General features: G+C 37.1%; 1 protein-coding gene across 1 annotated transcript; it reads left to right on the top strand.

Moving 5' to 3' along the window:
• The first annotated feature begins 6,485 nt into the window (after positions 1–6,485).
• LOC5568654 (probable cytochrome P450 28a5) lies at positions 6,486–13,031 on the top strand. Its single transcript, XM_001652438.3, has 4 exons — positions 6,486–6,733; positions 11,568–11,811; positions 11,869–11,961; positions 12,020–13,031. The coding sequence occupies exons 1-4, from the start codon at positions 6,546–6,548 to the stop codon at positions 12,986–12,988; spliced, it is 1,494 nt and encodes a 497-aa protein (XP_001652488.1). The 5' UTR covers positions 6,486–6,545; the 3' UTR covers positions 12,989–13,031.
• The last annotated feature ends 5,853 nt before the right edge of the window (positions 13,032–18,884 follow it).

The raw sequence follows: 18,884 nt of genomic DNA, 5'->3' as shown, positions 1-18,884 counted from the left end.
TATAAAAGTGGATGGAACCTATTTTAAAATTTTTCCAAAGTAATTTCCATATAAACCTACCTCGTCTTTGGGCTACCCTTAAATCTCCACCGAGAAGGTGAAAGTTTCACAGAACCCTATTTTTATGGTAAGGATGGTAAGAAAAATATGGGAGATTGGAATTCAGAACTGTTTTGAATTTTGAATCGCCCTAGTATAGCATATACAAGGGAGCGATTCCCAAACAACTTACGAATATGTTCCTAAAACAATTATTTTAGCAAAAGAATATTCACACTGAAATACATGAAAGTTATTATACAATTTTCATGTTCTGTACAGTAAGTCTATTTTTTTATTAAGCGAATACAATTTGTTAACCAATCGAAATAATGCTCTCTCAGGTTGATAAAAAATCTTGATTCTCGTGCTTCCTTCTATAGCAAAGAAGAAACTATAATATTATTGCTGTTTGCGTTTGACGAGAAAATCACAACTAAATGTGCTTCAAATGCGGCAAGAAAAAATCATCGAAGGACACTTAGCAACGACCATCTGTATCACCGCCAACCTAGGAAAGAAAAGCTTTCTTTGACATCGCATTTCTTGTAAAAAATCTTACCGCGTTTGATGTTCCCGCATTTGATATTTGCGTTTCAAATGCACACAGCAATATTGAAAGTATATTCCGAGTTTAAATCTCTCCAAAAGAGACTCATTAAACAAAGGAACAAATTTGTGTCTCAAGCACCAAACTATAGCTATTTACTTCATATGAGGTCGGTGAATACATTTCATAAATGGCATTGATATATGGTATATGAATTAAATTAATTTTATTTAAATCAATTAAAAATGCATTTTTTAACGATCCTTATCAATATACATTCAAGTTTGCCAGCTTGTATGCAGATGTATGCGCTTAGTTCATTAAAAAGGTCATTCAATAGGTACTATAGAATACAATATAACAAAGTTTGTAATACTTTCGTGTTTAAAAAGGTACTGCTTTGGCAAAGTATTGTATCTGGTAATATATTAGGAGCCGTAAAACGGAGTAATATTGATCATATTGAAACCCGGAACTTGAAAAAATCGCGTCATGGAAGTTCCAGTCTCCTATATTTATCTGAAAATGTCAAACGGGCAAGTGATTATTGTGGTTAAAAATGTGTTCACATACAAACGCTAGATTTAATACATACTGTATTCATATACGATCCCGTAAATACATTCGAAATATATTGAAATTTTGCCAAGAACCACTCATGGAATAGGAGGTGTACACTACATTTCCGACCGTGTATCCGGATTGGCCATCGGTATCCAAATCCTTGTGGCTACATGTGGAGGTGCAATTAATCTCCTGTGAAGAATCGTTAAAATTTTGTGAATTGGTCTATTGAGTCAAAAGATGTGAGCAAAAAGTGCAACAAAGTCGTCCGCGCCTCTTAAGGGTTAAATAGTAAAATATATAAACTTGAACTAAATTCAAGTTTTGCAGCTGCTATCGGGGTATAAAGTTCATATAGAGCAGTGCTGCCCAACGTACGGCCCGCGGGCCGCATCCGGTCCGCGACCCTATTTTATGCGGCCCGCGGAGGGTTCGAAGATTCTTCACATATTTTGCCCGTTGAATATTTTACTAGCCCGAAGTTAGAACATATTAAGCCTTTTAATTTATTTTCTATTTAGTTTGAACTAATGATCGTTTATATGAGAGATAAGCGGAAGTAAAATGGTATGATTAGGCAACAGACCAGCAGTGCGGAGTTTGCTTGGCGTCGAGAATAATATTGTAACACGGACATGGATTCCTCATTGCTAGTGAATTTATTCCGTTATGGATCTTTGAGCTACATTTCCCAACTAATAAACAGCAGAAAAAATCGACAACTAAATCTTGCATTGACAAAAATTTAAAAAAGGAAAATATTTCATATTTTTTGCTTTATGCAAAACAACTTTTACCAAAATAATTTTAAGCGAATTACATTACTTCTTAAGAAAAGTTCAAAACAAACATAACGCATGTTCGTTTGGCTCACGCTTTGACAGCTCTCGCTGCTCGATTGGCTCACACTTTGACAGAAATGTCATCCTCCGCGTATCTCTCTTATATAGGATCACTAGTTTGAACCTAATATTTTAGCTCAGTAATCATTCAAAATGTTCTGATTTTTTAACCTTCTTATAAGCGGTTTCTTCACCACCGCTTAGGCACTAAACCTAGTTTAACCATATGGGTAAACGTGGTTTACAGCTTAAGCGAAGGTGAAGAAATCGGCCCTTAGATATTTAATTTTATGAATGATTCAAATTCCAAATCTCAACAATGTTTCTACCATGACTTCTTTCGACATTCATCCTTGACAGGATTACAAGAAAGGCAGGCTTTTTACAAAATCTTAAACAGATTTTTTTAATAATTCTGGACACGGCTTCCATGGATAACGAATTCAATACAAAATTTTCTAGAATCTTAGGCAAGATTACATCATTTTGCCAGAATTTTTAACAAATTTATAATAAAAATATAAGCAGGTTTCTTTTGAAATAGTTTTTACCATTTTCAAAGATTTATAGGTGGCATTTCAAAATGATTCTTGAGTGAGACTCTGAAAGAATCTTAGGCACGATTATTGTAAAATCTTGGACATTGTGACCAAGATTTTCGTAAAAACTTGATCAGGATTTTAGCACATTTCGGTTCATGCTAATAAAATTAGGTCGGATTCTGACAGAATTTGGAGTACGATTAAAAACAAAAATCCTGGGGATTATTCTCTCAGATTCAAATTTTTTGGGGTAGATTCTTCATAATATTCTAGACTAGATTATTATATAATTATGAAAGGGACTCTCACAATGTCCTGCAGAATGCTCAGCAACATATTTTTTCGATTTCGTCAAATGAAATTTACTCCAATCACTGATTTTTGTCGGATTTTATTAACTTCATTTACTGACTATTGTCAGATTTCATGGGAATATTTGTGCGTTTAAAAATGTGGCCCGCGACACAAAATTATTTCTGAGATTTGGCCCGCGGTTCAAAAAGGTTGGGCAGGCCTGATATAGAGAATGTTATGCCTTTATTTTTCAATATGGGACTACATAAACTTCATATTTTTTCACAACCTTTTCAAACAAAGTCTATTAATTTTTATATGCATAGTGAAGTGTATATTAAAACGTGAATGTTGCAATGAAAAGAGGTGTTTGTTCGAAAATCAAGATGGGAGAGTTATGCTCTTGTAGGCATTATAAATAATGTATAATTTCATTATAAAATTGCCTACCTTAAGGCGTGTTCCGCTGTTAAAAGAGTTTTTATTTTCAAAATAACCCTAAATGTAAATGTCTTGTATGTGTTTGGCCTTTTGGAGGCGATTCTAGTGAATAACAACATAACAAATGAAGAACAAATCACATAAATTATATTTTTAAACATACTTAGAACGTTTAAAAAGCTAAATATAGTATAAAGTCCGAGTGATGAGTGTCAGTATCGAAAAATGGGGTAACATTGATCAGCGGGATAATATTGATCGAAACGTCCCTACCGAGCAGAAAAGAACTGGTACTGAATACCAAGCAAAGATATCCCATACCAGATAATGTTCAATACTTAAAACCTGAATAAGGTATGAAATGAAAGAGCCCTGTAAGAGAAGTAAAAAAGTGTAGTGGTTAGAAAACATGACGTTGAGGACCTGGAATCGAATCCCATCCCCGACATAGTCGGTTTATTGACAAAAGGTCGAAATACAAAACGACAAAAAGTTGAAAGGACAAAAGGTCGAAAATTATTTGCTTGGTGGGAAATTTATCCTTCTTTGAAAATAGATTTTCGACCTTTTGTCCCTCCTTAGATTCACAAAGTCACTTATGACGTTAACGTTATAGTGACGACTTCCTTCAGAAGAGAAGTAAAGTCGATGGTCCCGAGATGAACTATAGCCCATGGTTAAAAATCTTGTTAATAGAGATAAAAAAGAAGTAACAATCCTCAAATAATATCTCACGCATATTCTACTAACACCAAACTAATAATTTAAATTTCGTCTTCTACTTTCCGGTGTTACCACATATGGCGAACCCATATTTCGTGACACAAATACGCCTAAACGGCTGCCGCCACTAAACGCACGACCATGAAGCCCCACAAGAAATACGAAAGCGAGAATGATCTACCGAAAAAAAATCTTTCAATTAATAACTGTGGAAATGGTCACCATAGAGCACTAAGCAAGGCATGTTTTTCTACAGAATACCGTTTTGATTCATATTACGGACAGCTTTTAATTCCGGACACTCTTCTTTGTATGGGAAACATTTCACACGAAATATTTCAATTTTTGCCGTTCAAAAGTTCGTACTTTCATGGCTTGTTTTAATAAGCATTTTTCATCGATATCTATGAAAATTTTCAAAGCCCAACTACCTTAGACGTCTGTTTAGTGGTTTAGCGATTCCAATTGATGACTTGACTTCTCGATTTATGGTTTTCATCAGCTGTCCGGATTTTGAATCAAAGTGTCCGGAATTCAAGGCAAAAGTAAGGAACTGTTTGAAGAATCAATGAAAGCCCACACATTTCTATTTATTTTAAATTATTCACGTTGCGGAATCAAAATCTTGACCCACCATTCGAAAGCTTAGGGTTTTAAAGATTCAACAACGCGTTGGAATCATACAGAATGATTTATTTTATATGCTTTATGATGATTTATACTTCGTTGAGGCCTTAAGTGTCCGTAATATGAATCAAAACGGTAGTTATTGAAATCTAACATTCAATTATTCAGTTTGACAAAAATAACTGTTTTCTTTTCGGATTTGTTTCTCAATGTGACTAATGAGCCTACAAATTCAAAATATTCGCTCCTGATCGATCCTCATCTTCTTCTTTTTTTCTTCTTGCTTCTTTCTGACGTAAGGTCTCTACTGGGACAGAGCCTGCTTTTCAGCTTAGTGTTCTCAGGAGCACTTCCACAGCTATTAACTAAGAGTTTTGTTTTGCTAATTGATATTTTTTGCAAGTGTATATCATAAATAACAAAAAATACACTATGCCCTATGAAGTCGAAAAAATCCTTTCTCGACTGGTGGGATTCGAACCAACTCACTATCCTTAGCCTTAGTCTTGCTGAATAGCTTCGCGTTTACTGCTACGGCTATCTCGGCCCCCTAGATCAATTCTCACATAAACATGGAAAAAACTGAAACCAAATAAATTCAATAAATCTACAGATTATTACTTTTGCTTCTGGAAAACAAATTCTTGATGTTTACTTTACTAAAGGAACTTTACAGCTCTAGTGCCAAATGCTCGATGATCTCATATCAAGCCCGCACCAATAGCATCACCGGCTCAGAAAAAGATTCAAATATGATTTACACATTGAAAACATAAAATTTCGCAACGTAGATACGCTCTGGATCTTTTGAATGTCGATCCAGATGTAACCGAAAATAGATTCAATTTCCAAAATATCTAGCTGTGTCACGGTCCAGACGAAGATCGCAACAACATAATCAATTCCCGTATCACGCTCGCGCGTGGAGAAGTCACACATTACGGAGCCCGGTCAGAGACAGCGAAAGTTTATTTATCAGCCGCGAATGGCGATTCCCTGCGCGACGACACACAGTGGTCGCACTTTGTACAAATGTTGGCCGAAAGCACAGAAAGAATTATTCTCACTCAAAACGTTAACAAATCATGATTCTTTTACAATATATGATTCTTGAAGTCAATTTGGTATATTATTTGACAGAATTTGTTTAAAATTGCATATTTCTTAAAACAATATCAAAATTTATTGATATGTAATTATTTGCGCACCAATTTGAAGTTGAATATCGTGGGCAAACTTTTTGTGCATTATGAATCAATTAAGGACAGGCATTGCAGAATTCGTTCTCATTTGATTTCGAAGCAAGTGAAGAAAACATCTCATCTGTATCGGTTAATGATCAACACGATGATACTCTATGCCCATCAGGAAAGTCAAGGAAATTTTCTTTACGAAAAAGTCTTGGACCGACTGGGATGCGAACCCAGACTCCTTCAGCATCGCTTTGCTTTGTATAGATATCTTACACAAGCTTTGAAAAATTGGCAAATTTTTGAAGAAACTCTAGGTTACTCACTTGTAGACATTGTCAAATAGTAAATATGTCAAATAATGTTCATTCGAATGAGACCAGTTGAGACCGATTTTATCATGATTTAGTTCATAAACTGCAATTTAGATGGAATAACATTCACGAAATTTTTAAAATTAGATAGAGTCAATTCCAACTGACATCTTCTGAAAAATCGAAATATAAACCAATCGATCTAAAACTTTGGGGACTAGTTATTCAAGAAAAAACTATCCGTGAAAGAATTTACAAACTCCATTTTTCCGTTGGCCAACTATGAGCCACTGTGCGACATTGGTCCCCAGCCGTTAACGAAACCAACTCAATTGGCTCTGATTTAGTTGAGCGTTTCGCTGGCCAAAGAACATCAGTCGAATTTCAGCATCCAGCGCGACGAGTTGTTCTAGCTCAAAATGTGGTGGACAGTGGTTGGCGTCTTAGGTGGCATTCTGAGTGCCATTTATCTGTTCCTGTCGTGGAATTTCAATTGCTGGAAAAAGGACGGCATTAAAGGCCCGAAGCCGAGATTGCTGTTTGGAAATCTACCGAACGTTTTAACCCAGAAGAAACACATTTTTTACGAATACGAGAAAATTTACAAGTGAGTGATGGTTAGACCTTCCTTAACAAAGCCACGCCGAAGGTGTCTGGGTTCGATTCATGGTCGGCCCAGTATCTTTTCGTAATGGAAATTTCCTTGACTTCCCTGGGCACAGTGTATCATCGTACCTGTCACACAATATACGAATGCGAAAATGGTAACTTTGGCAAAGCAAGCCCTCAGTTAATAGCTGTGGAAGTGGTAATAAGAACTTTAAGCTGGAAAGCAGGCTATGTCGCAGTGAGGACGTCATGCAAAGAAGAAGAAGAATGATGGTTAGACAAATAATTGAGATTCTGCAGTTTTAGATCAACTTAGAATTTTTTTCACAGAACAAATTACAGTTCTAAAATTCAACTATAAATTATCTACTCAAAAAACATGTTTAATTCCAGGGACAACCGCGAAAGTGATTATTTGCTTTCTGCTCTTTTTGATTCTATAATGTGGTTTTCTGTCCATTTACTGGCAAAATATGGTAACCAAGACTCAAGACTGCCAATTCAGAGATGACGAGCTCAATACTTAGTCCGTTCAAGAATTTCCACTTCATGAGTTTTCCAACCAAGTCGAAAAAATAATAATTTAAGAGCTTTTGGATGACCTGGCATTCCAGTGCACTCTACAAAAATGCTCGCTTCTACTTCAATGAATTCCAGAGATATTGATTTATAAAAAAACATTAACCTTTTCCTTAAACATAGGGTATAATTACCTTCAATTGGTCAAGACTGTACGAAAAAATCACGTGCTGTGAATACCCACCTCATTCTCATTTTGCCCAAGAAAAAAACATTCGTCTAAAAGATCAATTTAATCTTAGCGGATATTGAATTTTAAGACATTTTTGTACAAAAAATTCCACTGTGCGGTGTGTTCCCCAGTGTCAGTGGTCTTTTTTTTTGCGATTGTGAAACGTAAATGGCTGGTTCATGTAGGAATATTCAGTTGAGTTTTGGAAGCATTAGGAGAAATCTTCCATTTTTGTAAGTATGAAGAAAAAATATCTAAACTTTTTTGCAATCGACTACAGATGACACGCAGACTTCGTCCTTTGGCGGAAAGGCCTGTGTAATCCGCAAACAAGCAGGTAACTCAGGTAAGTCAGATGTGAAAATATTGTATAATATTGGTCCCAAAATGCTGCCTTGAGGAACACCAGCTCTTACAGGAAGTCTTTCAGACCTGGAGTTCTGATAATTAACCTGAAGTGTATGATTTGACAGATAAGTTTGGAATATTCTAGCAATGTATGTAGGAAAATTAAAGTTTTCTAATTTTACAATCAAGTTTTCATGCCAAACACTATCGAATGCTTTTTCTATATCTAGATGAGCAAGACCTTCAGAACGAATCAAATTTGTTACACATAAAAGTTGATGAGTTGTCGAATGTCCATGGCGGAATCCAAACTGTTCATTGGCAAGAATTGAATTTTCGTTTATTCTGTTCAAAATAACTTTTTCAAAAAGTTTACTGATGGAGGAAAGCAAGCTGATTGGACGATAACTGGAAGCTTCTGCAGAATGTTTGTCTGGTTTCAAAATTGGTACAACCTTGGCATTTTTCTAATAATAATTCTCACTTCTTCCAAATCAGTCTCCCACAAATTTTCGAAAACGTTCTCTTGATTGAGAATGCTTTCGCAGTCCTGAGTAACTTGATTTTCAATTGGACTACCCAAGTAACAATTTCAATGCTTTCTAGTCTTAGATGTTATTTATTGAGGCTTTATTTTAGATGCATTCAACCCTAACAGATAAAATTAAGCATTGCAAAGAGCTGAACGGTCTTTTCAGTAAAAACCACTTTAAGTTGCTTTCAAGATATCTCCAAGTATTTATGTTAAAACTTATTTGCCGATCAAAATATTTGATAACAAATTGCATTTTGAAGGAGCTATGTGGTGTCTATTAAAACCTATAGAGTAAGGTGGGGCAAAAGTTTGACCTTTGTGGTATAATCAAAGTTTCCCGGAAAATAATAATAGCAATTGAAACAGAACAACTACCATACAGTGAACCTTCAACATATTGGCTATAATTTTGCTGAACAAACTAGTGTCAAAATATTGACCCAGTTATAACAGTTTCAAAATTGATTGACTTATGCGAACTTTTGCCCCACTGGTGGGCAAGTGTTCGAATCTAGTGTGGGGCAAAAGTTCGCTGACTAAAACACAAAATATCGATACTTTTATGACAGGCTTACTTTATACCAGCCGTAAACTTATGTTTGCCGAAAAATACAAACTAAATTTCCATCAAAAATTTGCCCATAACAGGGTTTATTGTAATATACTCAAACATAGCAGTTTTTCGCCAAACTAAGCGGAAATGTAAAATTTTGTTGACATTTTTCGCATGATCAGGCAAATTTTGCTAAATTTGAAGATAACATGTGGATTTTAGACAATTTTCTAAATTTTCCGTGAATGTATACATGGGTCGAACTTTTGCCCCACTATGGGAAAAAACTGTTCCCAAGCATTTATGCAAAAACTAATAAACCTCAAAGCATCCTTATGAAAGGCCTAGAAACGCCCTTACATAAAATAATTTGTTTTTCTCTTTCAAAGCCGGGATTGGAATGAGGTTTTTTTCTAAATTTTTGATAATTTCCAAAAGGGTTTAAAGTCAGGGTCCAATTGAGAAATTAATTTCCATTTTTTTTCTGAACTGAATAAACTGTTTTTAAATTTATTTTTGCAGATACTGCCATGTAACTTTCACAGCAGGATCTAGAGTGCGTTGAAATTGCCTTTTCCTCACGTTTTTTGGACCGTCAGTAATCTCGGATTCGAATTTTGCTTCACCAGTAAAAATTGTTAAAGTTTCAAGAGCATTGTCTGTATCAAGTTTTGCTTGCAACGAAATTTTTACATCAAGATTACTATTGATATATGTTTGATATAAAGGTGCAGAGCTACTTGGGCACTTCCATGATTCACTTTGGCATGGGTTTTTTTTTCTCTGCCGAATAGTCTGAAACTTTTCAATAAGAAGCACTTCAATGTGACGCATATTGTGGCAAAATATGAGCTCAGTAGCTTTCAAAAAACTCCACTGCCGAAGTTAATCAAAAGTGCCAAGAATAGGATCTGGCTCTCTATTCCAGTCAGCTCGAAAATAATTGAATGTGGATCTGACAGGATCGTTTCATGAGTTATTTGCAATGTAACAGGGTCATGATCTAAATGAGAATCAGCGTGAGAAAACCAATTGGCTACAAAGGTGACTAGAGTCGGTTAAAACCAAATCAATCGTAGAAGGGTTTCAAGAAGAGGAAAAACAAGTACCGTTGGAATTACTTTTCGAATTATTCCATGAGCGATGTTTTGCATTAAAGGTATCAATGATAAAATATTTTGACCTATTGCGAGTCAATTTTCGTAAGTTAATTTGAAGCAGATTAACTTGCTGTCCAGTGAATGAGAAAGGCAAATAGGCAGGTATGGAAGTATATTCACCAAGCTGGGTTTCAACAGAAAAAAAAATCAAAAATTTTGGTTTCCAATGACGAAAAAAGTTGATGTTTCATACGCCTATGAATGAAGATAGCAACTCCACTAAATGCTCCATCCAATCGATTATACCGGTAAACAAGAGAATCTCTTTTGAGTTTGGATCTAGGTTTCAAATAAGTTTCAGTAATAACTGCTTTATGTATGATCAGTGCTGGGAATGGTAATAGTAGTAGGCTTGAATTTCGCGAAAATCACGTGGCTCTACCCAGTAGAGTAGTTCTAAAACGTGAATCTCATCAAGAAGCCTATGTTGAGTGAATAAATTTTATAAATCGTTAGTGTCATTGGGTTGCCCTTAGTAACGGGTGTTTTGTGATTTTGAAGGCTTTTTGACTACAGCAGCGTTGGGCGTGAGTTTCACTGGCTTCGCTGACTGTGATTGGCTATGTTACTGTAGAGTGAATTTCAGATTTTTTCCCAACTCTGTGTATGATACTAACAATAACCATTTTATATCAGTAATACCTCAATATAACGTAACTAGATTTTTATTTTCGTTAGATTATATCGAAGCAAAATATGTACTTTCCCAGCTTTGTTCAACGGGTACTTTTTATGAGAAAGAACATCTCAAATTAATCCTTTTTCCCAGTAGGCGTTTCCAGCCTTTTTTACATTCCTTTAAGGTTTTCTTAATTGAATTTTTGTATTTTTCTCTCTTAAATTTGTTTAATTCAACGTCCCTATTACAACAGAGCCTATTTCAAAGCGAGCTAGAAATTCCTGATTGATTGAATTAAAATATTTCTTAGTGCATACATTTATTTTGTAGCCCAAACGGTTCACTACAACTTGTCCGTAGAACATTTTATTTCTCTTTCTGAGCTAGAATTTTTGAAATTAATTCCATGCACCATTTTCAAAAGTTTTGTCTCAAAATGATTGATTTATCTCTGAAAGGCACTTATTCTACTATACCAAAATATGTGCAAAATTTAATCCAAATTTAAGATGGTCGAGTTCTGTGACTAACTGGTTTGACATGGATTTTTTTCAATTAAAACTTGTAAACTTTGCTCTGTTTCTAAAACACTACTCCCACGCACACAAACGTTGTAAGCTTACAATGAATGGTAGCGTTTTAAAATAAAGATAAACTAAAGATATATATTATTCATGGTAGCCACAAAATAAACATTAATACGATTCGCGAGACACTTTTCAGCGCAGGACAAATGTTCAAAATGCTGGTCATTTGTTTATTTTGACATATAACATCAAGGTTTTTACGACAATGAGCTTAAATAAGTCTAAATCCTATTTGCTGATCTATTATCATCGCTAATCTGGTTTATCTTTTCTACTCAGTGATTTCAAGACCGAACCCGTAGTGGGTTACTTCAGCGTTCGGACACCGCAGTTGATGATCCGCGAACCAGAGCTTATCAAAGAGGTGCTCATCAAGGGCTTCCGCTACTTTTCGGCAAACGAGTTCTCCGATGTTGTGGATGAAAAGTCCGATCCCCTGTTCGCAAGAAATCCATTCAGCTTGTCCGGAGAAAAATGGAAAACTCGCCGAGGGGAAATCACACCGGCCTTCACGAACAACAGAGTAATTAGACGAAATAGTGATGAGATGGACACGTTATAAATTTGCTTCTTTTTACAGATAAAGGCACTCTCGACACTCATGGATGAAGTGTGCGATAGGATGACAGACCACGTCAAAAAACAAAAAGAATCAGCTCTTGAAACGAAAGAGGTAAATTCACATAAAAAATAATTAAAACTTGTTCTAATGCTTAACTTTCCATGCCTAGCTTATGTCAAAATATACCACTGATGTCGTTTCAAACTGCGTATTCGCCATCGACGCCCAGTCATTTTCCAAGGACAAGCCAGAAATCCGTGAAATGGGTCGTCGGATCATGGATTTCAATTTTGCAGCTCAGATTATTCTGATGGTAACAACTTTCCTGCCGTCGGTCAAAAAGTTCTACAAATTTACGTTTGTGCCACGGGAAGTTGAGCAATTCTTCATTCGTATCATGAAAGATGCCATCCGCCATCGTAAGGAAAATAACATCGTTCGCAACGACTATCTGGACCACCTTCTATCGCTTCAAGAGAAGAAACAGATTTCGGAAATTGATATGGCAGGTCATGGGGTATCGTTCTTCGCGGATGGCTTTGAAACGTCCAGTTTGGTGATGACATACTGTCTTTTCGATTTGGCATCTCATCCTGAAATCCAGACCAGATTGAGAGAGGAAATTCGCAACGTCCAGGCTACCAAAGGTGGCATCAATTATGACAATATCGGAGAAATGACCTATCTGGATCAAGTTCTGAACGAAACACTGAGAATTCACCCGATTATTCCGGTTCTGGCAAAACGATGCACCGAAAGCACTGTGCTGGTTGGACCCAAAGACCAGAAAATACCAGTCTCGGCAGGAACTACAGTTGTCATTCCATACTTTGTTCAACTCGATTCACAGTATTACCAAGAACCTAACAAGTACAATCCTGAGAGATTCTCGCCTGAAAACGGTGGAACAAAACCCTACCGAGAACGAGGAGTGTACTTCCCGTTCGGCGAAGGACCTCGAATGTGTCTTGGAATGCGTTTTGCCATTGCTCAAGTGAAGCGAGGAATCATTGAGATCATCGATAAATTTGAAATCTCCGTCAACTCTAAGACGCAGGTTCCCTTGAAATACGAGCCAAAAATGTTCATGCTGTATCCGGTGGGAGGCATCTGGTTAAATTATAAGCCCATCAAATAAGTTTTGAAAGTTTTGAGTAATAATATATTTCGCTCCGGGAAAATTTCGTTTTCTTTTTATGAAAGAAAAAATATAATTCAGGTGCAAGCTTCTGGGATATATTAGGTATCAGAGTATGTTAACTTGAACAAACGTTAAGAATGTTCCTGAGAACCATAAACTTTACATATAGGCTTAAACGATAACAAATTCTGCGATAACGAAGAGAAGTGGATCGAAAAAATCTCTTTTTTAATATAAATCTGGAAACTTCTATTGAGCTTCATTTTATATTACTAGTGGAATTTTAATGAATTTGGATATTAATTATTATTTTTGAATCACTACTTAGTTGCCTCTTTTCCTTTTGACATTAACTACGACTTACGGCAATAAACTGTGAGTCAATTGAAAATCTATAATTTTGCGACCGTCACGAAATTATGTTAGGTTTTCAACGCTAATACTTCAACCATTTATAGACAGATTTTCAGTATTTTCTCACCAATCTGTCGGAAATTTATACAACATTTTACTCGAATGGAGAAAATTATTGATTATCGACAATAAACTATTGAAAATTGTGAAACTGTCAACCCCTTTCTTACGCAACCACTCACGCTCAAGCGTTCCGCTCAGAGTTGGGAAAAGTTCTGAGATTCACACTACAGTAGGCAAGCGTAGCGAATCACAGTCACCGGAGCCAGTGAAACTCACGCGAATCGCTGCTGTAGGCAAAATGCCTTGAAAATAGCAAAACACCCGTTGCTAAGGGCAACCCAAAACTACTGTAGAAAAATGTTCTATTTCCCGCATTTGCAGCCTTCAATGACACTCCTGATTTAGAAAATTCATGTACCCAACATAGGCTACTTGATGAGATTCACAATTTTGAACTACTGTATTAGGGGAGCCACGTGATTTTCGCAAAAACTCAATCCTACTACTATTACCATTCCCAGCACTGGTTCCGCTTCGCACTGTAAAAGCGGACCGATTCCTGCTTCTTTGCTCATTCTTCTTTTTGCCATTATACCAGATCCGTCCCACTCGGGCTCAGATTGGATCATTTCATTTATTTAGTTCACATCTAAACAGATAACACAGAATCAACAATTTTACGCCACAATACTCGGCTCGTGGCCGCATCTCTCCATCATCGGTTCTGCCCCACGCTCGCCAAACCGATACGCACTTGATCCGCCCACCTAGCTCGCTGTGCTCCACGCCTTGTTGTACCAACCGGAGCTGACGCGAACACTATCTTTGCAGGGTTGCTGTACGGCATTCTTGCAACATGCCCTGCCCATCGTATCCTTCCAGCTTTGGCCATCTTCTGGATACTGGGTTCGCCGTAGAGTTGGGCGAGCTCGTGGTTCGTCCTTCGTCGCCACACACCGTTTCACTGCACACCCCCAAAGATCGTCCTAAGCACCCGACGTTCGAAGACTCCAAATGCTTCCAAGTCCTCGAGCATCGTCCACGTTTCATGCCCGTAGAAGACTACGAAGTGTGCATTTTATGGCAGTATGGGAGGAAACTAAAATTTCTAAAAATTACCAGGAACTCAAAAGTGCTTATTTGTAGCTGATATTTTGTACAACTCATATCGCAAACTAGGTGAATTGTCAGAAAATAATTCTGATAGAAAATTCATTGCTATCACATTACGAGGCCCATTTATAATCTCAATCCCAATCTCAATCTCGGTTATAATTAACAATGTAACAAAACAACTTGGTATTTTTTTAGAATTTTCTAGAACAATCTCACAAATTTCCGTAAGTTGATCGAAAGTATTTATCATTTGATGATCCTCCATGGTATTAACTCCAATTTGTCAAAAATGTCGAATGTGACTGTTCTGCAGTTATGGGCAGTGCTGCACTGCTTCGTTTCCAGTCAGAAATAGATGATGGATTGACATTTTTCTGAAAATTTGTTCGATGCTTACTTTGATGAAAATTGAAAGTTTTGCTGTTTTCAATGCCTTTTGTATCGCAATGCCTTTTGTATCTTTCTTGTTATTTTCAATAATATAGACCTGAGCTAGATAAATCACGGCTTTCGACGTTTTGTCTTTTCGACGTTTTGGGATTCGACGTTTTGCAGTTCGACATTTTGGGTTTCGACGTTTTGTCTTTCGACATTTTGTCTCTAAACCTTTATCACAACATCCTAGACTCACCCTCCCCCCTAAAATGTCCCTTACTTTGGTAGTCCGCGGCTACAAAGCAAAGCCATGCTGAAGGTGTCTGGGTGCACTTCCCGGTCGGCCCAGGATTTTTCGTAAATTTCCTAGACTTCCCTGTTTTTGTTTGTTTGTTTTTATTAACGACACTTTACACCTACGTGGTGCATTCGTGTCGGATTTTAATATAAATTAATTAATTAATTATTCTATCTACCTAATTCAATCAAATTCAAATATCAACTTTCCTATATTTCCTAGACCTAGTAATTCTCCAGCCTGAATCGGGAGACTGATTCCCTTCTACTTCTTTTTCAGATTCTTGGTCCGGACTGCGTGTGTACGTTCCTTCATTCTCTTCGCTGGGCATAGAGTATAATCGTACCTGCCACACGATGTACGAATGGGAAAATGGCAACTTTGGCATAGAAAGCTCTCAGTTAATAACTGTGGAAGTGCTCATAAGAACAATAAGCTGAGAAGTAGGCTCTGTCCCAGTGGGGAAGTTAATGCCAAGAAGAAGAAGAAGAAGAAGAAGAAGAAGAAGAAGAAGAAGAAGAAGAAGAAGAAGAAGAAGAAGAAGAAGAAGAAGAAGACGAAGAAGGGGAAATATCAGTTGCTTACTGTGAATAACCGAATAATGGCTGGAAAGGAATCACCCAGCACAGCACCGAAGCGCAGCACGTCTTACCCGGACGAGGGAGAAACAGCGAGTGAGTGGATGATATTCGATGCATGCAAAGGCCTGCTGTGATGGAATACATATTGAGTGCAATCCCACTGGAAGTTAAGCTCCAAGCACACTTTGTGTAAGAAACCCTTTCGTACCCACACACTTACCATTCGCCGCCTGTATCGGTATCGTGTGATCGATCGTGCGATTACGCTATTTGTAGAATATACAGTACACTTCCAATAAACAGGTTTTAGTTTCAATTAAGGTGAAAGTTCATTGAGCACGTACACATAATGTTGCCACCCACTCCAGCCACCCGCTAAAACACCCTCTCGAGCCACCCAACAAGGTGGAGCACAATGTTATATGCGTCGACCAAAAGTAAATCATCATGGTCCATGTATACCTCCACCCACAGAATTATGTAGGCAGTATTACTTGCACACGTTTCATACAAATGTATTATTGTCGATATGAATTCATCAACAACTTCATAAAAGCTCAAAATCACAATTTATTTCATTTGGTAGTGAAAACATGTTTTTTGAACAAAATAAAAAGCATTTTTCACACCATGCGTGTGTTGTTTACTTTTTTTTGGCAGTTTTCTCCTCTCTTCTCTCGCTTCTCACGGACGGAGAAAGTTGCCATCAGTATGCATTTGAATTCTACAGTCAATTGTACTGTATAATTTTTAATATTCATTTTTTTCTGTTAAATTGCGTTGTACGATGTTTTTCTCACGCATAAAAATGTTTTGCAACACTTGTGACATTGTACACCTTTTGAGTGTTATGAAATTGTTAAATACGTGGTTGTCGCAAGTGTGTGAATACTCAAACAATTTTAATTCCAAACATAAAAACTGACATCACTTCCAATCAGTGAGATCTGCGCATCCGATTCATAAACAATGTTGGCGCAGTGACTTCCCGATCCGGTGTTGTTTTTCGAGCACAAATCGAGGAATTAAAGCATTTTATTGCTTCCAGGAGCACGGTACGAGAAAAATAAAACTATTTCAAGCATCGCATCAGATTTTTGAGTGGCTACGGTGAGTAGAAATACGATTAAAAGTGAGTGTTAGAACGGTCACCGAAAAGCCAGCAAACAACATCACGGTGCGTGAAGAAGAAGTGATTCGGTAGTGAGTGGTATTTTTCAACACAAATCACAGCAATAACTACGAGTTTGCCTTCAAAAACTGATAAATTGTAAATAACACAATATGGAATGCTTCTAGTTAAGAAACCACCCCTCTACGATAAGGTTAGTAACTCCAAATAATCATTTTTGTGATCGCTCTCCAAAACACTGTGAGAAGTGTGGGAGGAGGGAGTGGAAAGTGAAGGGAGAAGTAAGGTGCCATATTAGAGGCCATTTTGGTACTCAAGGAGATATGTCCTTAAACAAAGTTCGTTTTTAGTGATCGTATCACCGGTTTTCGAGTGCTAAACACGCCCGAACACACCGCGGGTGCGCACGTTAGTGCAGAATTTTTAGTCATCGAACACAGTGTTTTATACAACTTTGGAGAACTGTAGCTAAACATTGTGACGTGTTGCAACATTTCTGAGAACGGCATCAGATACAGCAACCCTAAATCTACTAGAGACACATATCCTTGAGACTCGCACTGTTACACTGCGTAATTGTACCTTGGAACACACCAATACAAATGAAATGAGAAGAAACTGTTGACCTATTGAAAGATTTTCTAGTGGAACTTTGAAGCAAAATAAACGAAATTCTTGGAAGAGTTAAAAAAAAAACAAAACGTTATATTGTTGCATATTTCAACAATTAGGGAGACTTACGGCTTCGGCACCATTCGACTATTATCGGCAACCTAATTCCAAACGCCAAATATACAGTATTTTTCTATCAAAACACATTAATGAAAACATGCAGGTGATTCTTTGCTCTGTCCGCTTTCCACTGACTAGATTTCCCAGGCTGTACAAACAATATCGCCAGAGATGTCATCAATTCAAATGAAGACGCCTCAAAATGCGACTGATTTGGAGCTGCCGAACAGATTCGCCTGCAGTTGTTATGGGAAAGTTGCCGAAGAGAATGAGGCTGCTGGTAATAGCTACACTGACAAGGGATGTTCGCAGCGTTGTAGAAACGTTTCGAAACATATGTTGACAAGTCTGTCGGTGTGAATCGATGGAGGATTGAGCAGCGCATAAATATTAGCAGACAAACACGGAATGTGTTTGCTGATGTCCGAGAAAATTACAAAAGAAGCGGAGCATCGGCTTAGACTGCCGAGAATACGTAAGTTCCCCTATATGTTCGATGTTCGAGAAATTCAAAGCCTACGTGTATTTTGTGATAAACCCTCTATACCCCACCTATGGGCATGCATAGACTTTCCCTCTCCCTGCCCACTTAACATTCTACGTAGTTTATAGACAACTATTAATTTTTTAAGTGTCTACGAAATAAGACCAGCTCACTCTTAAAGCAAACGTAAAAACTAGAAATGTCATCGAAGAAAAAATCAATTTTTATCGTTTCAATACTTCATCTTGCTTTATTCCTAAATGTACATAAATAAACGAGAAATCTGGTTTACACTTAAATAAGGCATAAGGTTACGTTGACTAGATCAAAAGGTCATATAGTTATTCGAGTAGTACAAATCCTTAACAGTTCCTAATATCTTTGGAATGTCATTCTCACATAAATGAAAAATACTAAACGAAATCAGCAGTTCTAGAAACGAGTGTTTTTGTTCGGCGAGTGCTCGGATGCTATCGAATCCGAACAGCTGTATGGATTGCTTATTCCGTAGAAACCGACGTTAATCCCATTGCCATTCGAATCCGGTTGAAGATAGTTGTTCCGGCGGTTACCTCTGAGCGGAAGGGTCGGAATTTCGTTCATCGCCAAGTACCGTAAATTCGTGTGAAATTGATCAGTAGGGTAAAATTGATCACCGTGTCACTCGATTTTATTTCTTCCTAATGGAGCACAAATATCAATGTTACCTGCAGTGAATGAACGTTGTTTGTCGTAAATATTGTTGAATTGTGTGTTGT

Source organism: Aedes aegypti, chromosome 3 (genome assembly GCF_002204515.2).
Source record: "Aedes aegypti strain LVP_AGWG chromosome 3, AaegL5.0 Primary Assembly, whole genome shotgun sequence".
NCBI lineage: Eukaryota > Metazoa > Arthropoda > Insecta > Diptera > Culicidae > Aedes > Aedes aegypti.
Note: the sequence above shows the minus strand (reverse complement) of the source record. Positions and strands in the feature narration are given on the sequence as shown.